A 19,068-nucleotide genomic window follows, 5' to 3' on the forward strand; every position below is an offset into this window, starting at 1 on the left:
CTCAGTAAATGAGTGGATCAAAAAACAGTGGTACTTTTACACAATGGAATACTACACTGCAGAAAGAAAGATGGAGCTCCTACCCTTTGTGACAGCATGGATGAAACTGGAGAACATTATGTTAAGTGAAGTAAGCCAGGCAGTGAAAGACAAATGCCATATGATCACACCTATAAGTCAAACCTAATCAACAAAACAAACAAGCAATCAAAATGTAACCAGAGACACTGAAATAAAGATCAAACTGACAGTAACCAGAGTGGATGGCAGAGGGAAATAACGGGGGAAAGAAGGGAAAGGGTCATCAAGGAGCAAGTATAAAGGACACATGGACAAAGCCAAAGGGGGGAGGATGGGGGGTGGGGTGGTAGAAAGAGGTGGTGGGAAAATGGAGACAACTCTATTTGAACAATAAAAAAGTGATAAAAAATAAAATATTTATTGTCTATGGGTCATAAAATGATTATGTTCATTATGTTTTAAAATATATTAATAAAAAATTAAAAAGGAAAAACAAAATTTCATAATAAAAAACATACATTAATAGATAACTTCAGCTACTAATTAGTACATTCTATACTTTCTGGATCACATATGCCAAATAAATGTGGATCTCTTTCTGGAATTTTCATTATTTTATTCCAGTTCATATTCTATAACAATTTTGACATAAACTTCTGAATTTTTCAAATAATTCTTAAAGTTTAGTAGGGCAGTTCTTCCCATCTTGCTCTTACATACTTGGTTGTACTTAGAATTTTATTTTTTGTATATAAGTGTAATTGATAAGTTCAACAAAATTCCTCCGAGGAGTTCATTGGGCTTACATCTAATGTACAGATTCATTTGAGGAGGCATGGTTAAGGTATCTAGTGTTTCATCTAAGATCATGATGTGGTTTTCTCTTTTTTACATTTTTTTTGTTTATTGTTTATGCTATTACAGTTATCCCTGCTTTTTCTCCTTTTCCCACCTCCACCCAGTACCACCTACTTTTGTCCCACAGTCAATCCCCATACTGTTGTCTGTGTCCATGGGTCATGCATAAATGTTCTTTGGTTTATCTCTTTACCATTTTTCATTCAGTCCCCATCCCACTCTAGCAGCTGTCAGTCTGCTTAATGTATCTATGCTTTTGTTTCTATTTTGTTCATTAGTTTATTGTGTTTATTATATTCTGTGCCACTAATTGGCACATACAAGGTCAAGTTGTCCAATTTGTCGTCATTGCCACAAATTGGACTGCTTGAATTCATTCAAGCCATGGTGAATTCATGACTTGAATTCATAGACCATAAAAACCCCAAGTCAAATATGGATAATTAAGCACTTTATTAAGCAAGAGTAAAGTGAGTCAAGATCATACATCACCAGATGGGAATTCACCAACACCCAAACATAGATGCTGGGGAATCTTGAAGACAGCATTCAGGGTCTGACTGGGAAAGCTTCAAGTGAAGCATACTTCTCTTGGGTGAGATTCTGCAGTGCTTGCTTACAGGGTTGCTTAAATGATATTTTAAACAAAGATGGTTATGAGCCAAGGGCCTTGTGTGACCTGGCCTTCAGTCCATTCCTCAAGAAACTGGCTAGGTTCCATCACGGATGTTTTCTGAGGCATGAACATTAAGAAAGTACAGATCTTTCTGGGAGAAGAGCCAGTTCTCCCTGAAAGAATGCACATACACAAACACTTGGGGAAAAAAAGGTCATGGTACGGGCATGAAAAGGGAGGATTCTCAATGTCCTCTTAACCCTTCAGATTCCACACATTAGTGAGATCATATGGTATTTGTTTTGCTGTGACTGGCTTATTTCACTTAGCATAATGTTCTCCAGGTCCACCCATGCTGTCAAAAAAGATTCCCTTTAATCATATATGTTATGTTCATAAAATCTCTTACATTGCTCATATTTTTTTCATAAAATTTGCCCATCTGTTTATGTTGCTTTTGTATCTGTCAATCTTGTTGAACTCTTGTAAAGTCTAACAAATTCTCTGTACATTGTCTACAAAAGTACTACTATCATTCACACATTTTTTTAACTATTTTTTCCCTACTGCATGGCTCTGACCAGCACAGTGCTCAGTATGGATGGAGTGGGGGTGACAGTGGATTTGCTTGCATTTTTGCTCTAGAAACACTTATAACTGTTTCCAAATTATCATGGCTTATTACACATTTCTCATTTTTTACTTTCCCAGATCTAACACCACTTGCTTGCCATTATATTTTTGAAAAGTATATAATTTATCTAAAATTATATACCTATTTTCATTAGGTTTTTATAGTAACATCCATAGAATTATCACAGAGTTCTGTTGCTTGAGGTTTAGTTGAATATTAAGATGGTTAGAAAATATTTGTTAAATGTTTGTATTTTTTGTGCTTTAGTTAATAATAAAACACTTATAGATGTTTACTTATGTTTGTTTTTAATTGGAAAATTAGGTAACTTGGTGGTTTCATTACATTTTATTTCTAAAATGGAAAGGGTTTTAGAAATCATACACAGAAACCAGTAAGTGAAAAGTGGTGTATGGTATGATTCCTTTTTTATGAAATGTCTGGAACAGGAAAATCATTAGAGACAGAGTTGACTGGGGATTTTCTAGAGTGGGGAGGGGGTTGGTAGGGCAAAATGGAGAGTGACTGCTAATGGATGTGGGATAAAAATGTTCTCGAATTGAAAGTGGCAATGTTTACACAACTCTTTTGTATATATTAAAAACCTTGAATTATATACTTTGAATGGATGAATTTTATGGTATGTGCATCATATCTCAAAAGAGCTATTAAAACATGAAAAATAATATACTTTCATAGTTGCTATGTCTGATTTCTGTCATCTTTTCCATTCTTAATATTTATTTTATTTATCCCTTTTCTTCTCCCACACATCCCAAATTTCTGTTAGATATACATTAATGATGCAATGAGAGAAGTTAAGATAACACATTAGCTTCTGTACTATTAAAATTTCCATCAGAAAAACATAACCAATAGGTACCAGTAAGAAGGGTGTGTGTGTGTGTGTGTGTGTGGGGGGGGAGGGGGTGTATCTGAGATGTGGAGAATTAAAACACAAAATATTAATAAATTTGTATGAAATATGTAATATATGTTTGGCAAAAGTACACATATTAAAATTGAACAATTCAATGAATTATCACAATGCAAACATTCTCAATTAAAAACATACTACCCTTTCACAAAAAAATGAAAAAAGATAAAATAAATAAAAATAAATAAAGCAATTTGAACTAATCATAAAAAAAATAAAAACATGTGATGTAGATGTTATTAGCCACTTTTTACAGCACAGTCTCAGAAGTAAGTTTCCAATGTCAGACACCTAGCAAAGAACTGACCCCTGTGTCCAACTTCCAAAAAATAAAAATAAAAGCAAAAACATGCTATCAGAAAATTCTATCAGCATTTCAGTACAGACAATATAAATGATATACTTTAGAATTTGAAGCTAAAATGTAAAAACTGTGGGCTATTATATACTTTAATTCTAAAAATAAATGACTTTGAAATTTAAAAAAAAATGGAAAAATAGAGGGTTCTAAGGGAGTAAGAGTCCCTGACTCTTTCATGAAAGCCTCTACTTTCACCTTTGTATTCTTATGTGGTCAAATAAAAGAGAAAAGCTTGAATGCTCGATATCCTAGGGAACACAAAAGCTCCCCCGATGGCTTTAGCCATAAGCTCAGTGCCAACCACCAAACTCCCAAGTGGGGCTGTGTGGTATGTTTCATCAGTATAACAACCTCTTGGCTCAGCATTCAACTGGTTGAGGGTGGGAGACTAGAAATGTTCTTTCTATCTTCTGAGGATGCTTCCAGCATACTGTGCTTTCTCATTCCTGCTGTCCTGGAGACATGTGAGTTTGTGTCAGGAAAAGTCTTTAAAAGACATTTTGTATCCCTTAAGAGAAAGTTATCTGTATAATTGGTGATGGGAAGTCTACTTTAAAGCAGGAAGAATGAGATTTAGAGGCCAGCAAAGGGGATTTTGCAACGTAACAACTCTGTGTAGCCTAATTTGGAATATTATTTAAAAGGTTTCCTAAAATATGAGTTTTAGTTTGGTGTTATTTATGCTCAGTGGGTGAAAAAGGGAGCAGAGCTGGGAGCTGCCAGAAAAGAAAGAAGTAAATAACCTGTTAGCTGGACCAGGAAAATGGGAGGCATTGTGAAGAAAGTTTAAACATTTACTATGATATTCCTGAAATTAATAAAAAGAAATAATTATTCACTAAGCACTTGAGAGAAAAATGTGTCTGCCTAATGACAGTCAGAGATCAAATGCAGTAAATTAAGCAGGGAGAATCAGCAGAATGCTACTGAATACCTTGGGTTTTGTCATGGCCTAGTGTCCTCATAATAGGCAGAGGTATCCCAAGTTTAGCTGTGCTATTGTGCAGAAGAAATGACGGCCTTAGATTTGTGGTGCAGTTTCAGATATGGAGTTTTCTCTATTCCCAATCCTTCCCTCAAATTGTGTTGGAATTTTTATTTTACTGAGGGTATTGGCTCTAATGTCACAATTAGAATTAGGTAAATGATTGAATTAGAGGGATAGGTTCAAACTGAGTAAGAATGGTCACAAATATTTATTAATGTTATAAAACATTTTATACAAGAGATGGTATGCAATTACAGGCTCATTCCTGTGAGCTGGGGTGGTCATGAGGCTGAGTGAGATGATAAGCACACACAGCTCTATAAAGGATTTGGTATGTGTAAAGGTTGGAATTCCTTACAGACCACAGGAACTTCAAGTAAAGTTCACTTACATTAATCAAATTAGGAGCCAGTCTAGATCAGTGATTTGTGGTAATCTGTGCTCAGTTTAGTTTCTACAAGAAAAAGTATGAACTCAGAGACCTAAAGAGGAGTAAGGAATCTCAATAAAGAATCTTTAAGTTAATTTAAGCTTTCTGACTTTGTGTGGAGTGAATTTATGAGATGATTGAAAACTGTAAGGATGTCTGGCATAAACTAAATGGTCGGGGTGGTATAGTGAACAAGTCTTTACTGCTGCTCCCACTGATTCTAGCTCCATTCTCTATATTGAGCTACCCAATAGAGCAGAGGTATTCATTATTTCAACAAGTAAACTTGTGTCATAAAACCCAGAACTGAGTGTATCTATTTGGCTGAGAGCAGCCAGAGAAGCTATTTTCCAATTATTTATTGATTGTCAGTCAGGTGACCCAAAAGGACATATAGAAAAAAACAATTTAAACATCGATTTTATTAAGTTTGCTCTACAATGAAACAACTCTCATTTTATAAATGTCCAAGTTAAGACTAGACTCTAGTTGTTTAAAGAAACTTCATGAAGATTTTGAATTAGATATGAGGTTACTTTCCTATTAAAATGAAGGCAATGACATTTACTGAGCACATTCTATGGGCCAGAAACTGTACAAGGTGTTTTATTCAAATTTCAACAACCTTACAGAGTATTATTATTATCATATTACAGACCAGAAAACTAAGATCTTACAAGGAAATTGACTTGTCTAAGGCATCACTGCCAGTAAGAGTAAACAGAAAGATTTGTTCCCAGTTTTATGGATTCCAATGCCAACAGTCTTTTTTTATCACCACAACTTCCTGCTTTACAAACTCCAAGATGCTATGCCTCCAAAATATTTTGCCTCTTCAATGAATATTTGAGCACAAGAGTGAAATCTGTACTACAGTTTTGCCTGAATATTAGGTAGTTCCAGGAGCTTAAATCACATCAATAATAGTCACATTTTTGAATAAGTTCAAACTTTCCCCTTGATGTGTTTCTCCTTAGGTAAGATAGGACCCTAGATCAAATTGATCAGATCCTTAGATCTTGGCTGCATCTTCCCTCACAAACATAAGCTCACAGAGCACTGTCAAACAAGACTCTTCATATGCACCTACCTGTACAAGCCACATTTATGTCTCTTCTGTGGAGGTCATATTGTTTATTGGCTCTGAGCTGATTAAAACAGCACTTGTCACCAATCTCTTCTCCTTCAGTTAGTCCCTATGTCTGTGAAGACAAACACAATAGTTGGTTTTGTTTACCAGCATGTTTGGGTTATCAAATGTTGCTGTGTCTTTTAAACCCACCTACACAGCAAAGAAGAACCTGTTGTGCAGTACAAAAAGAAACCTCTGATTTCTTTTTTCCTGGTGACTATACACACAGAGAACCTGGACTATTAAGGAATAGGAGAGTTCACATATGGTGTAAGAAAGAATTGTGGCAGAGTTGATTTGTCTTTGATAACTATTTTCTCACTCCTCAAATTTCCTAAAATCAGTGTCTTTTTTTTTTTTACTGATTATTGAAGTACTGGTTGTCCAGCTTTGAGAATAGAGCTAGTGAAATCAGAGGTGCACATGAAATATTTGTAGTTGAATGAATGGATATAAATTTCTGGGCAGTAAAGTTCTCACTCCCCTTTTGAAGGCTTCCAGTTAAACTGATTTCTCAGACTTTATCTTAACGACTAGACCTCTGTTTCTATCCCATTACCATTATGCCTTAATACATTCTGCATAAGTCCTTTTGGTTTAAGCACTCCTTGCTGTGAACTGTGTTCTCCCAGGGAGTGGAAGTATGGGAAAGGTGGGATAAATGAGATAGTTGTATAAGATTTTTCCACAAGGAGAGATGAGTCATCACTGTTAATTCTGTGAGTTAACATAGAATTGTAAAATCACTTCCTAACACTATGAAAAGATGATTGAGAAGGATTTGGCTACATCTTTTCTTTGAAATCACCAAAAACCACAGGTAGAATGTGAATGAAAGGTTAATGCAGAAGTAGATCAGAAAAGGCTAGAAGTTACTCTTTCAGAAATAGAACAAAGTCCATAAAGGGTTAACTTCAACATCTTGTGAAATGGAAATGGACATGTGAGGGTTCATGAAGCATGTTCTGGAATTTCAAATGAAGATAGATCAAGGATATGAGGAAATGCCTCTTGGTTGGTGAAAGGAGTGGAAACAACTATGGTGGTACTAAGACCAGAAATAATTACCAAACACTAGATCCCAAACCACAATCCATTCTCTGTCCAAAGACAAAAAAAATGTCCAACTTTATCCAGTGGACTGTGTTGGCAGTTTGCATTCTGGACAAATGATCCCATGTAATCTCTTCTGAGAAAGAGATGATAGAAGGGAAGGGAAGGGAAGGGGAAGGGGAAGGGGAAAGTCTAATATCTTCCTTTGAGTACAATAGGCCTTAGATATAAAACAGCTTTAATTTATTTAAATGCTTATTTGAGCCTTTTCTCACATTCATTAATTTTATTTAACAAGTATGTTGTGTCAGGCACTAGTCAAAGTTCTTTACAAATATTAACCTGTACAATTCTCCTAACAACCCTAAGGAATGATACTATTATTAATCCCATTTGGTAGATGATGAAGCTTGCCTAATATTATATAGCTAATAGCTAACAAGTGTTACTCTAGTCTCATCATATCCCTGTTTGGTGTTGTCTCTTCAGGTTATCTGATACAGTGGGACAGTTTCTGATCAGAAATGCTCCTCAGAACTCCTGGCCAGATCATGGAGTCTCCTAATCACACTAACCTGGACCCTTCTCTTTTCTTCCTCCTGGGCATCCCAGGCCTGGAACAGTTCCACCTGCTGCTCTCACTTCCCGTATTCTGCCTGGGCACAGCCACAATTGTGGGCAATATAATCATCCTGGTTGTTGTTGCCACTGAACCAGCCCTGCACAAGCCTGTGTACCTGTTTTTGTGTATGCTCTCAACCATTGACTTGGCTGCCTCCTTCTCTACAGTTCCCAAGCTATTGGCCATCCTCTGGTGTGGAGCTGGACACATCTCTGCCTCTGCCTGCCTGGCACAGATGTTTTTCATTCATGCCTTCTGCATGATGGAATCCACTGTGTTGCTGGCCATGGCCTTTGACCGCTATGTGGCCATTTGCTACCCACTCCGCTATACCACTATCCTCACTGACACCATCATTGCCCGAGTTGGAGTGGTAGCTATGGTGCGGGGCTCCATGCTCATGCTCCCATGCCCCTTCCTCATTGGACGTTTAAGCTTCTGTCAAAGCCATGTGATCCCACACACATACTGTGAGCACATGGCTGTAGTAAAGCTGGCCTGTGGAGATACTAGGCCTAACCGTGTATATGGACTGACTGCAGCACTGCTGGTCATTGGGGTTGATTTGTTCTGTATTGCTCTCTCCTATGTCTTCATTGCACGAGCTGTCTTTCGCCTCTCATCTCATGAAGCTCGATCCAAGGCCCTAGGGACCTGTGGTTCCCATGTCTGTGTCATTCTAATCTCTTACACACCAGCACTCTTCTCCTTTTTTACCCATCGTTTTGGCCACCATGTTCCACTCCATATTCACATTCTTTTAGCCAATGTCTATCTGCTTTTCCCACCTGCTCTTAATCCTATGGTGTATGGAGTTAAGACCAAAGAGATTCGAGAGAGGGTTGTCAGGGTATTTCAAAGGGGGCAGGAAACTGGGGTCAAGGCATTTGAGTGATCCAGGAGTATGGAATGGACTTAGTCCAAAAGAAAAGAAGCTTTTTAAAATTAAATAATCCTCAGTATTTGAGATTGGAAAGTGGTTTTAATAGGGTGATGATGGTTTCCACAGTACTTTCTAGATCGTTTCCAAGGTTAACAAATCACAGAAAAGGTCAGGTTGGTTGAGCATTGTTATCTTCAATCTAAGAAAATGTAACATTGGAAAATTCTTACAACTTGGGTTAGAAGAGCCTCTGCATAGTCACAGAAAATTTCCTCAGTTCTTGGCCCTCTCCCACTACAGAAAGCATGGCTTTCTAACTTCACACTTTAGGCTATATTTTGCCATCTGCAAGGATCAAAAGATGGGACCATAATGCCACAGAGAAAGAAATTAGAGCTGCAAGGCACATCATTTTGCTTAATTTCCATATTTCGCCATCAGAGCTTGAAACCAAGAAGAAGAAACAATAACCACAATATTAGCTAGTGGCAGAGCAAGGGCTTGAAAACTATGATCTCTTGGTACAGACCAGTAGGAGTTCTATGGATGAGATCATAGGAAAAGTCAGAAATAACTCTTATTTGTAAACTTAACATATCCATCCCATGTTTATGTCTGTTTCTATCATCTAGGGAAGCAAACTAAGTTCAAGTGACTTGGATACCACTCCCTGATAAGCAATTTCCAAATATTCTTACGCATTTGCACAACTGGTAGGGACCTGCAGAAGTTACTGACTTCTGTCTCCTGAACCTGTGAAGGATGATCACTTACCTAAATCAATCAGAGAGGGAAGTCTTTGCCATTCATTTTTCTATTTATTCATAAAAAAGAAGGGTTAAATGTATCTTAGTCCCTCAATCCTAGCTAACCCTGTGTAGGGGAAAGTTCTTAATTGTATCTGTGACATTGAGATTGGAAAGCAGTTATTATAAATATCGATCCTTCTATTTTCTAAAAAGAATAGGTTTATAAAATTGACCAAATACATTTAATTAACAAATGAGTATTGAAATTTTGAATTTTTCACAGTATACACTGTCTGCTTGTCACCCTTTCAGTAGGCCATTCCATATGTTAGGTGAAGGAGACACAAAAATCCCCTCCTAGAAATTCACAGATTTTCCCACTGTTGGAGATGTCAGTCCTGAGGGCAGAACACTAAGGACCATATTTTTAAAGTTTCCATTCTCAAGAATATAAATTTTTTAACTGTGTTATTTTATATCAGTGGGGATAGATAGTTTGCAAATATTAGAATTCAATAAAATAGACAGAACACTGTCTTTCAAAGAAAATATAATTATTACACTGTTTTATAAGAAGATTGCCAGTGCATGGGCTGGTACTGTTTTTAAATAACTTCACATTCTAATCTTCAAATTGAAATATTCTTAACATATTTTTAATAATTTTATATAATTTTAAACACCATAGTTTAGGAATTTAATTTATTTTTATGCTTTAAATTGTTCACCTTGATAGCACACACACCCTACAACCCTAACTCTGGAACAATTTCTGTACCCTGTGTCATAAGTTCCTAATACTCTCTTTGTGGAACACATCTGAACAAAGTATACAGATATGCAGATTGCAAGCACAATTTGTACATAATCCACACTTTAACTGGGATGTCATTGCTATATGACTATGCTTTTACCTGTTGCATATTTTGCAATAATAAGATCTTTTAAAATATATTCTCAATCCTCTTATATACCTTTTGCCCCTAATGGTTGCATATTCCACTATTTTTTATTCCATAAGAAAAGTGAAATGATAGGAAGTAAACTGTCTCAAATTCTAATTCTCACACAAACTTTTCACATCTACAGCCATGTTTCTTTCTTTATTACTCTATTTGTTCATTACCAATTCATTTTTCTGGTCAAGCAAGGTTCTCAAAATATGGTCTTGGGAGCTCAAACTATCTAACACTTACTCCTATATCTTGTGTTCACAACCTATGTGAATTCATTTGCTTTTTTATCCAATAGCAAAATTTTCCTTTATCTTGATGACTTTTCATTTTAAAGCAAGTTTCTGAAAAACATTTTTGGAACTAATTATTTCTGCTGTTTGACTCCTATTTTTTTCCTATGTTATAATCTGGCTTCAACCACAAGTTTAACTTTCCATTGAAATACCTGTTTTCAAAGCCACCAGTGACTTTTTGTAATTGGACTATGTGACAATATATTGTATCATTGGCCATACCTAATTCTCTAAAATCTATTAGCTACTGCTTCTGTGATACCACAAGATCCTAACTTTTATTCTATGTCTACAATGTGTTTCTTGTTCTCCAAGAAATTATATGGATCAAAAAGAAAACCTCAGTGAGGTCCATAAGGAAAAAATAATAATAACATTTAAAATTTGAGTGCAATAAGGCTACAAATAAAGGAATTAAAAAATCAATATCATTAGTTATTAGGCAACTGTAAATTTAAATGTCATTGAAATATCAGTTTCTCTAATAACATCAATATGGACTTCCTAAAGAACCTAAAGAAACTTGTTCTTGGCATGGTCTAGAATGCAAACTCTTATACACTGCTAGGGACATGTTTTAGATAAATTAGAAAACTAGCATGATGATTACTGAAAAATTTATTACAAAATTTTTATTAAATAAAATGAAACTAGAATATCAAAAGACAGAAAATTTTAAATAAATACTATTCATCTGTTTAATAAAAAGTATGCAGTCTTAAAAATCCCTCTTTGGAAGAACATTTAATGTACTAATTGTATACTCTTAATTGTAAAAATAGCAATATATGTGGGTAATGAGATAACATTATTTCATTTATCTTAAAGCATGTACCTGGGCATATACTCATATTAATATATTTAATAGATATACTAATAAATGTTACTTCTCTTGAAGGACAAGAAAATATATGTTAAAAAGTAATTTTAAAGAGTAATTGAATAAATGTGTGAATAAATCATTGACATAATTTAAATGTATTCCACTTGTTTCCCCCAGGGTCTTTGCAAATCTTCATAGGAAATAAAACAAAACTGCAGTAGTTAAATCATTAATTTTCTTCTTTTTTCAAAGATTCATTGTTTAAAGAATTTTATTGTTGTTCAAGTACAGTTGTCTGCATTCTATTAAAATAACTTGTTTCTAATTTATATCCAGGTCTTTATCTACAGACAACATTCACATATCAATATAAAAGTGCATGTGCATCCATTCATGCAGGCATACATACATATATGTATGTCTTTACATATTTATCAGTCATGATTTAGTAACCTGGAGGTTAGCTTGATTCCAATATCATTGGTGTGTCTCTGAGTCCTTAAAATGTGCTCTTGGGATATTTGAGATATATAGCACTCATTTTCCTTCAAACTCAGGTCAACAGTCTTCTTATCAAAGAAAACTCAATTTAAAATTTGCTCTGAGATTGTGATGATTAGACAGCCAAGTTTATGGGATATTGAAGCAGATATATTTCATATTGATGTGTCCTGCAAAAACTAAGGTATTTAAATATAATAATGTAGGTGTCAGCAACAGGAGAAGTTCCACTTTACATATGGAGAAAAAGAGAGAAAAGAACTTAAGATGGAAAAAAATTTAAATTTGTTTTAAAACAATAAAATAAATTTGTTATTAACACTATGTTACTTTGGTTTAAGCTTGTACCACTAGCTGGCCATTTAGCAAATGTATCGAACCTGTGTAGGAGCTAAAATTTATTGTAATAAATCCATTTCTAAGTGGTTTGTGAAAAAGAGGGCATACAGAATATTATTTTATAGTAGATATTATAGGGGAAATATTAAGACAGAATTGAGCATTTTCCAGAATCATCAAGATTTGTTTAAAAAAAATAAATAAAAACAAAGCTGGAAAAGTGGGTAAATATTTAGAGATACAAGGAGATCCAGACTGAAGAAGATAAGTAAGAGTTTATAGACTAAAGGTTTTGTTTTTTTCAAAAAGGAAATAATGGTGAGTACAAAAGTGCCAGAATGTTTTAAAACAAAGTTTATCTTCCCAATATTGCAATTAATTGTGCTGCATACATGTGAACTTATATTTTGGTAAATGATATATGTAACAGTTATTTGAGGTGTATGATGTTGTAAACCTATTTATTAACAAATTTGTAAGTGTATTTAAAACACTGATGAACTCAGGATTGCAATATTGGTCCTAGGGGAAACATTATTCATATAATTTAAACTACCATATTTTGACTGTTTTTCTAAAGTGCAGATTAGTAAGCGGAAGTGGTAGCTTAAAACCAAAACAGTAGCATTAAATTGAAAACTGGAGTTTTCATAACATCTAAGTGTTATTTTGAAAAGTTTGCATATTAATACCTACTATATTTGAATAAATTATTGAAGAATGTCTCTGTTCCCCCATGATTTGGTTTAAAAATATTCTTATAAAAATAGAGTACATTTATCATGGTTAAAACAAAAAAATTTAATCTCATCTGATGACTTTTACCTAGAATTTCTTGAAAAAAAAAAGTTATCCCTACTTTATCTTGTTTTGATTTCTATAGCATCTGGAATTAATATATCAACTCCAAATTTCGTGTGTATTTTCTATGACAATTGTACATCACTGCATGTAGCTCTTTGTTTTTTTAATCATGTGTCCCTTTGAGTTGTTTATGTGTACTTTTACAAAATTGAGAGACTTATATAGGGAAGTTTAAGTAGTCTACCTTACCAGCTCAAAGCAATGTACATGATTTGCATGTTGTCACCTTACTATTTTAATAATTTATTTAGACATCTTTTGCCTTCTCTGTTTTATGATGGAAATGTTTTGCTTATTTTACAGTGATTTATGCATGGATGTTCTGATTTTATATTTAGTACAATTCTTTTGTTTCTTCTAAATCAAAGTGATTAACCTTTATTTTAAGAATTGTCAGAGCATTCTTATTCCTGAAATTTTTAATATGATATTGAACAACAGGTAGCCAAAATATGTCCTTCAGCTTAACCATTTCTTAGGAGAATCCTGCTATTCAGAGACTCATAAAGTGTGTCATAATCTTGCTCCATCTCCAGCCTCTTGTTGCTCACATGCAAGAAACATTACTTGTTGCGCGTGGGTCACCGGCCAGCAGTGACCACGGAACGCTGTGGATGGCTCGACGATAAACACGCGAGAAAAAACACACATGCACAGAGACAAACTAGTTTCTGTGGGGAAGTAGGGACGAAATGGCCACCCACCCAGTGGGGAGCGCGCCGATTTACAGTCCATACCTGCTTTTATTGGGCTCATTCTGCATAATAATTCAGGTAAAGTACAGTACTCATTAGGGGGGAAGTAAGGAACCATAGAAAACAAAGAACTCTGCCAGTCTATTGAGTTGGGGGTCAAAGAGCTGTAAGACTGAGGAACAAAATAACTTCCTCCTAAGACCCTTCTCATTCAACTGAGAGCATTCTAAACAAAGAAGGTTTCACAGTAATTTACATGTTCTTTCTTAGGCCTGATCACCCCGGGGAATCCGCACTTCTCAGTACAGAGCTGCACCACCCTGTCATTGTTTCAGGCTTAGGTGGAGCAAGGGAACTAAGGCAACTGAGAGACAAGGAGGTTTTCTCTCAGACGTTGAGGGCTCAGGCTATGTCAAAGCCGAGGAGCGAGGGTCCATCACCCCCTTTTGCTGCAGCCCCCCAAGTCCTTCTTTTGGGGGGCCTCCCAAAGTGATCGTGCCTGTCTTAGGTCGTTCCCCCCGTGGGGAATCTTACCCGTCTTTGGCTAACCGACCAAGCTTTTTGGGGTTCAGCAGCAGAAGCAGCATTCCTGCCAGGGAGATAAGCTTTTGTCTCCTTGCTGGCTTATGGTTCCAAGGGCGTTCCCTTAGCCTTAGCCTAGGCAGGGGTTTCAGCTTCTGATACCAGTCAGGGCAGTTCCCAACAATTACTACTTTTTTGTTCAAAATGTACAATTTATTTAAAGTTTCATGATTTTTCATCTTGATTTTTCTGACTGGAATATATGTATAGTTTTAATATCTACAGAATATATCTTAAAATAGCTTCAGAAAAATAATAACAAAGACTTCATCTTTTATAGTACAGTTACCATTTATCAGCTGAAGACCTGGGCAAGTCAGGCATAGAAAGACAAATACCATATAATTTCACTTATATGTGGAATCTAAAAAGCAAAATAAACTAACAAAGTGGAGACAAACTTTTGGAAATGGAAAACAGACTGACAGCTGTCAGAAGGGAGGAGGTTAGGGGCTGAGTGAGAAGGATGGAGGGATTAAGCAAAGAAAGGCAAAAGAAAGACTTATGGACACAGACAACAGTATTGTAATTGCCAGAGGCAGGGGAGTGGTGACGCGGGTGGTAGAAGAAGGGAAAGGGTTGTAAATGGCTATGCAAGGAGACTTCACTTGGAGTGGTAAACACACAATATAATATACAGATGATGTATTGTAGAATTATACACCTGAAATCTGTATGATTTTATTAACCAATAAATTCAATAAGAATGAAAAACTAGGCAACTATTAATCATTAAAAAGTATTTCTTTTCTACACTGATAAATAAATGCTTATATACATACAGAAAAAAATCTACTTGGTTTAAAAAATGTTAATGCTCATATTCCCTAGAAGTAGAAAAAGTGGGTTGTTTTGACATCAGATATTTTGGGGGGAGGCAAAAGAAATTAAGACAGTGACAATAACCAAAATGTTTTCTTCTCTTACTTCTATCTAGGAGGATCCATAAATTCTATAAGATGATTAATGATCATACTGACTTAATCATGCTAATGCTGAATCAAACAGATGTGACTCTAGCCTCATTTATTCTTAATGGGATCCCAGGACTGGAGGACATGCACCTCTGGATTCCCTTTCCATTTTGCTCCATGTATGTTGTGGCTGTGGTAGAGAACTGTGGACTTCTCCACCTCATCTGCTATGAGGACTCTCTGCATAAGCCCATGTACTACTTTTTGGCCCTGCTTTCTCTTACTGATCTTTTCATATGCTATAGTACAATCCCGAAAGATCTTAGCATATTCTAGTTCCATTTCAAGGAAATCAGCTTTGATGGATGTCTAGTCCAGATGTTCCTTGTCCATGCCTTCACAGGGATGGAGTCTGCAGTGCTCATGCTTATGGCCTTGGACCACTATGTGGCCATCTGCTACTCTCTGCACTACTCAACTATCCTCACCAATCCTGGAATTGCAAAGGCTGGACTCTCTACCTTTCTCAGAGAGGTGGTGCTTGTTATTCCCTGCACTTTTCTCTCCAAGTACCTTCCCTACTGCAGAGGCAATATAATATACTGTGACCACATGTCCGTAGCAAAATTATCTTGTGAAAATATCAAGGTCAGTGCCATCTACGGTCTGATGGTTGCACTCCTGATTGGAGGTTTTGACATCCTGTACATCACAGTCTCCTACACCATGATCCTCTGAGCAGTGGTCAGCCTCTCTTTAGCAGATGCTCGGCAGAAGGCCTTCAGCACCTGCACTGCCCACATCTGTGTCATTGTTTTCTCCTACAGCTCAGCTTTTTTCTCCTTCTTTTCCCACTGCTTTGGGGGCCATACAATCCTTCCCTCTTGCCACATCATTGTGGCTAATATTTATCTGCTCCTACCTCCCACTAAGAATCCTATTGTTTATGGGGTGAAAACCAAACAAATACGAGACTGTGCCATAAGGATCCTTTCAGGATCTAAGGACATCAAGTCCCATAATATATCAAAAGAACATTTGTGTTGGATAGGAAAGAAAGGCAAAGAATGCTTTTCCCTGTCTGCTTAGGGAGAAGATTTTCCAAGAATAGTTTCTCACCTTGGCAAGTGAGTGTGATCAGTACTCCATTCCCATTAATTTTTTGCAAAATTCCAAAATTATTTATCTGGCACATCACCCTCCCCATGAGCTTTTTACCTTTGGGTTCTCTGTATAACTCAGGTCTCAGTAATAGCAGATTCCAAGAAAGAAAAATACTAATGGAAAGCTGGAGCAATGATTCAGAATATTGAACCTAGTAAAACTAATAATCTGAGGCCAATGACCCAAATTGTTCTTTTATTTGTGAATGGAATTTTCAGTTTGATAACTGTGATATGACTGGGGAAAATGCTCTATATATTCATATTACCCTCAAAAGTCTTGTTTTCTTGTTGGGAACCACCCTGCCTGGTTTCAGAAGTTGTAACCCACCATGGCTAAGGCTTAGTAAAAGACCTTGGGACCATAAGCCACTAAGGAGACAAAGCTCATCTTCCTATCAGGGACACCACTTCTATCCCCTTTTACTTCACTCTGCTTGGCCCTGGGCAGATGACTGGTTAGCCAATGATGGGTAAGATTCCTCAAGGCAGGCATGACCTAAGACAGGCACAGTCTCGAAGAGGCCCTCAGGGGAGGATTTGGGGGGTTATAGGAAAAGGGGGTGATGGACCCTCACCCCTTGGCTTTGACATAGCCTGAGTCCTCATTCTGTCTGCAAGAAGTCTCCTAATCTCTTGGCTGCCTTACTTCCCCTGCCTGACTTACACCTGAAACAATGCTGGAGGGTGGCGCAGCCCTGGGCAGGAATGGCCCATTCCCCTGGGCAATCAGGCCGAAGAAAAAAATGCATAAAATCCTGTGAAACTGCTTTGCTAAGAATGCCCTCAATTTTCTGATAAAGGTCCAAGCATGAAATGAGTTTGTTTCCCAAAGTTTTATGGCCCTTTAGCTAACTGACCCTGACTCAGAATACGCCCTCATAGTTCTTTGAATGTTATCTATTGTTTGGTCATTACTGCCTAATGATGATTGATGATTGTTACCTCTCTTCTTGTGCAAACTGAACCTAGTGAAAGCCCACTGAGGAACAGGCTCATGGCCCTTCTCCTCTGAGAGATTGGCCACCTCTCCTCCCTAAGCAGATCATGTCTTGGTAGACTTATTCTCATCCAGGGGGACTCTGTGGGTGGAACCCCCCCACACACATCTTATCAATAATTTCTTAAGTATTAAGAAATTAAAGTAAAATGTGTATTATGAAATCATTAGTGTGATGAGATCAAGTCTGTGGATGTCTTATAAGAAATATACACAGACTATGTATTATAGTATCATACACTTCAAACCTCTATAATTTGGTTAACAGGCGAGGAGGGGGGAGTGGTGAGGGAAATGGAGACAACTGAATTTGAACAACAATAAAAAAATTAAAAAATTTTTAAAGCCTAGTTACATAGTGTTTGATCAGATCTTGCCTGGCATGAGCCATTCAAGTAATTGCTTTCTTCCAAACTAGTGGGCTGTCTGTTTTCTTCAAGGTGACTTTCAAAATATGCAAAGTTAGGAGGAGAAGTAGGACTATTGAGGAAAGTTACACAATATTATAATAAATATTTCTATAAGTACAAAGTTAAGAAGAGCAATAGTTACTTCTCTTCTTCTGAGATTAGAAAGAAAATAAGATAATTACTGAAACATTTTTTATAATATTCAAGGTCTTTCTAAATTAACATGAAGGTAAGATACCACAAAAATAATGGTTTTGTAGCATTGTCACAGATATCATAAAAAACATTGCAGAGTTGGTTCTTTTTGTCCAGCTTCCAAGAATTCACACTAGTTTTCTGCAATGCTGTTAATTTATGCTCATTAACTTCTATTTTATACTTCTTTTGGTATTTTTTATTTTATAAAGGCACAAAACCAATAAATTTTTATCAGAAAACCAATCTTGTATATTTGATTCCTCTCATTCATCTTGATAGCAACATTTTTAAAAGATTGCCAGTGTTCATTTTCTTCACTTACTCATCCAAAATAATTCTTACCCCCTTCTGGCTTTCTTGAGAATATCTTTTATCTCTTCATATCACTGAAATAGCTCTTGTCAATTTCATAAATAAATTTTATGTCACTAAATCTATCAGGTTCTTCTCCATGCCCATTTTGTTCTACTTCTCAACAATATTGAATATAATTTTTAATATATTTTATTGATTATGCTATTACAGTTGTCCCATTTCCCCTTTTCACTCCCCTCCACCTTGCACACCCTCTCCCACCCACGTTCCCCTCCTTTAGTTCATGTCCATTTGTCATAAGTTTCTTAGCTTCTACATTTTCCATACTATTCTTGCCCTCCCCTGTCTATTTTCTACCTACGCTCTATGCTACTTATTCTCTGTACCTCTTCCCCCTCCTTCTTCCTTTCACTCCCCTGTTGCTAACCCTCCATGTGATTTCCATTTCTGTGGTTCTGTTCCTGTTCTAGTTATTTGCTTAGTTTCTTTTGGTTTTGCTTTAGGTGTGGTTGTTAATAATTGTGAGTTTTCTGTCATTTTACTATACATGTTTTATCTTCTTTTTCTTAGATGAGTCCCTTTAGCATTTCATAAAATAAGGGCTTGGTGATTATGAAGTCCTTTAACTTGACCTTATCTGAGAAGTACTTTATCTGCCCTTCCATTCTAAATGAAAGCTTTGCTGGACAGAGCAATCTCAGATGTAGGTCTTTGTCTTTCATGACTTGGAA

At 36.2% G+C, this 19,068-nt stretch overlaps 1 protein-coding gene and 1 pseudogene across 1 annotated transcript; both read left to right on the top strand.

The window, feature by feature from the left end:
* Positions 1 to 7,563: 7,563 nt before the first annotated feature.
* LOC123819209 (putative olfactory receptor 52P1) lies at positions 7,564 to 8,547 on the top strand. The gene has a single exon (XM_045839508.1). It carries the CDS (start codon positions 7,582 to 7,584, stop codon positions 8,545 to 8,547), a length of 966 nt encoding a protein of 321 aa, XP_045695464.1. The 5' UTR covers positions 7,564 to 7,581.
* Positions 8,548 to 15,323: 6,776 nt separating this feature from the next.
* On the top strand, positions 15,324 to 16,340 carry LOC123819253 (annotated as a pseudogene).
* Positions 16,341 to 19,068: the final 2,728 nt, after the last annotated feature.

This window comes from Phyllostomus hastatus, unplaced genomic scaffold, assembly GCF_019186645.2.
Source record: "Phyllostomus hastatus isolate PE091 unplaced genomic scaffold, TTU_PhHast_1.1 phas_contig_304, whole genome shotgun sequence".
Taxonomy (NCBI): Eukaryota; Metazoa; Chordata; class Mammalia; order Chiroptera; family Phyllostomidae; genus Phyllostomus; species Phyllostomus hastatus.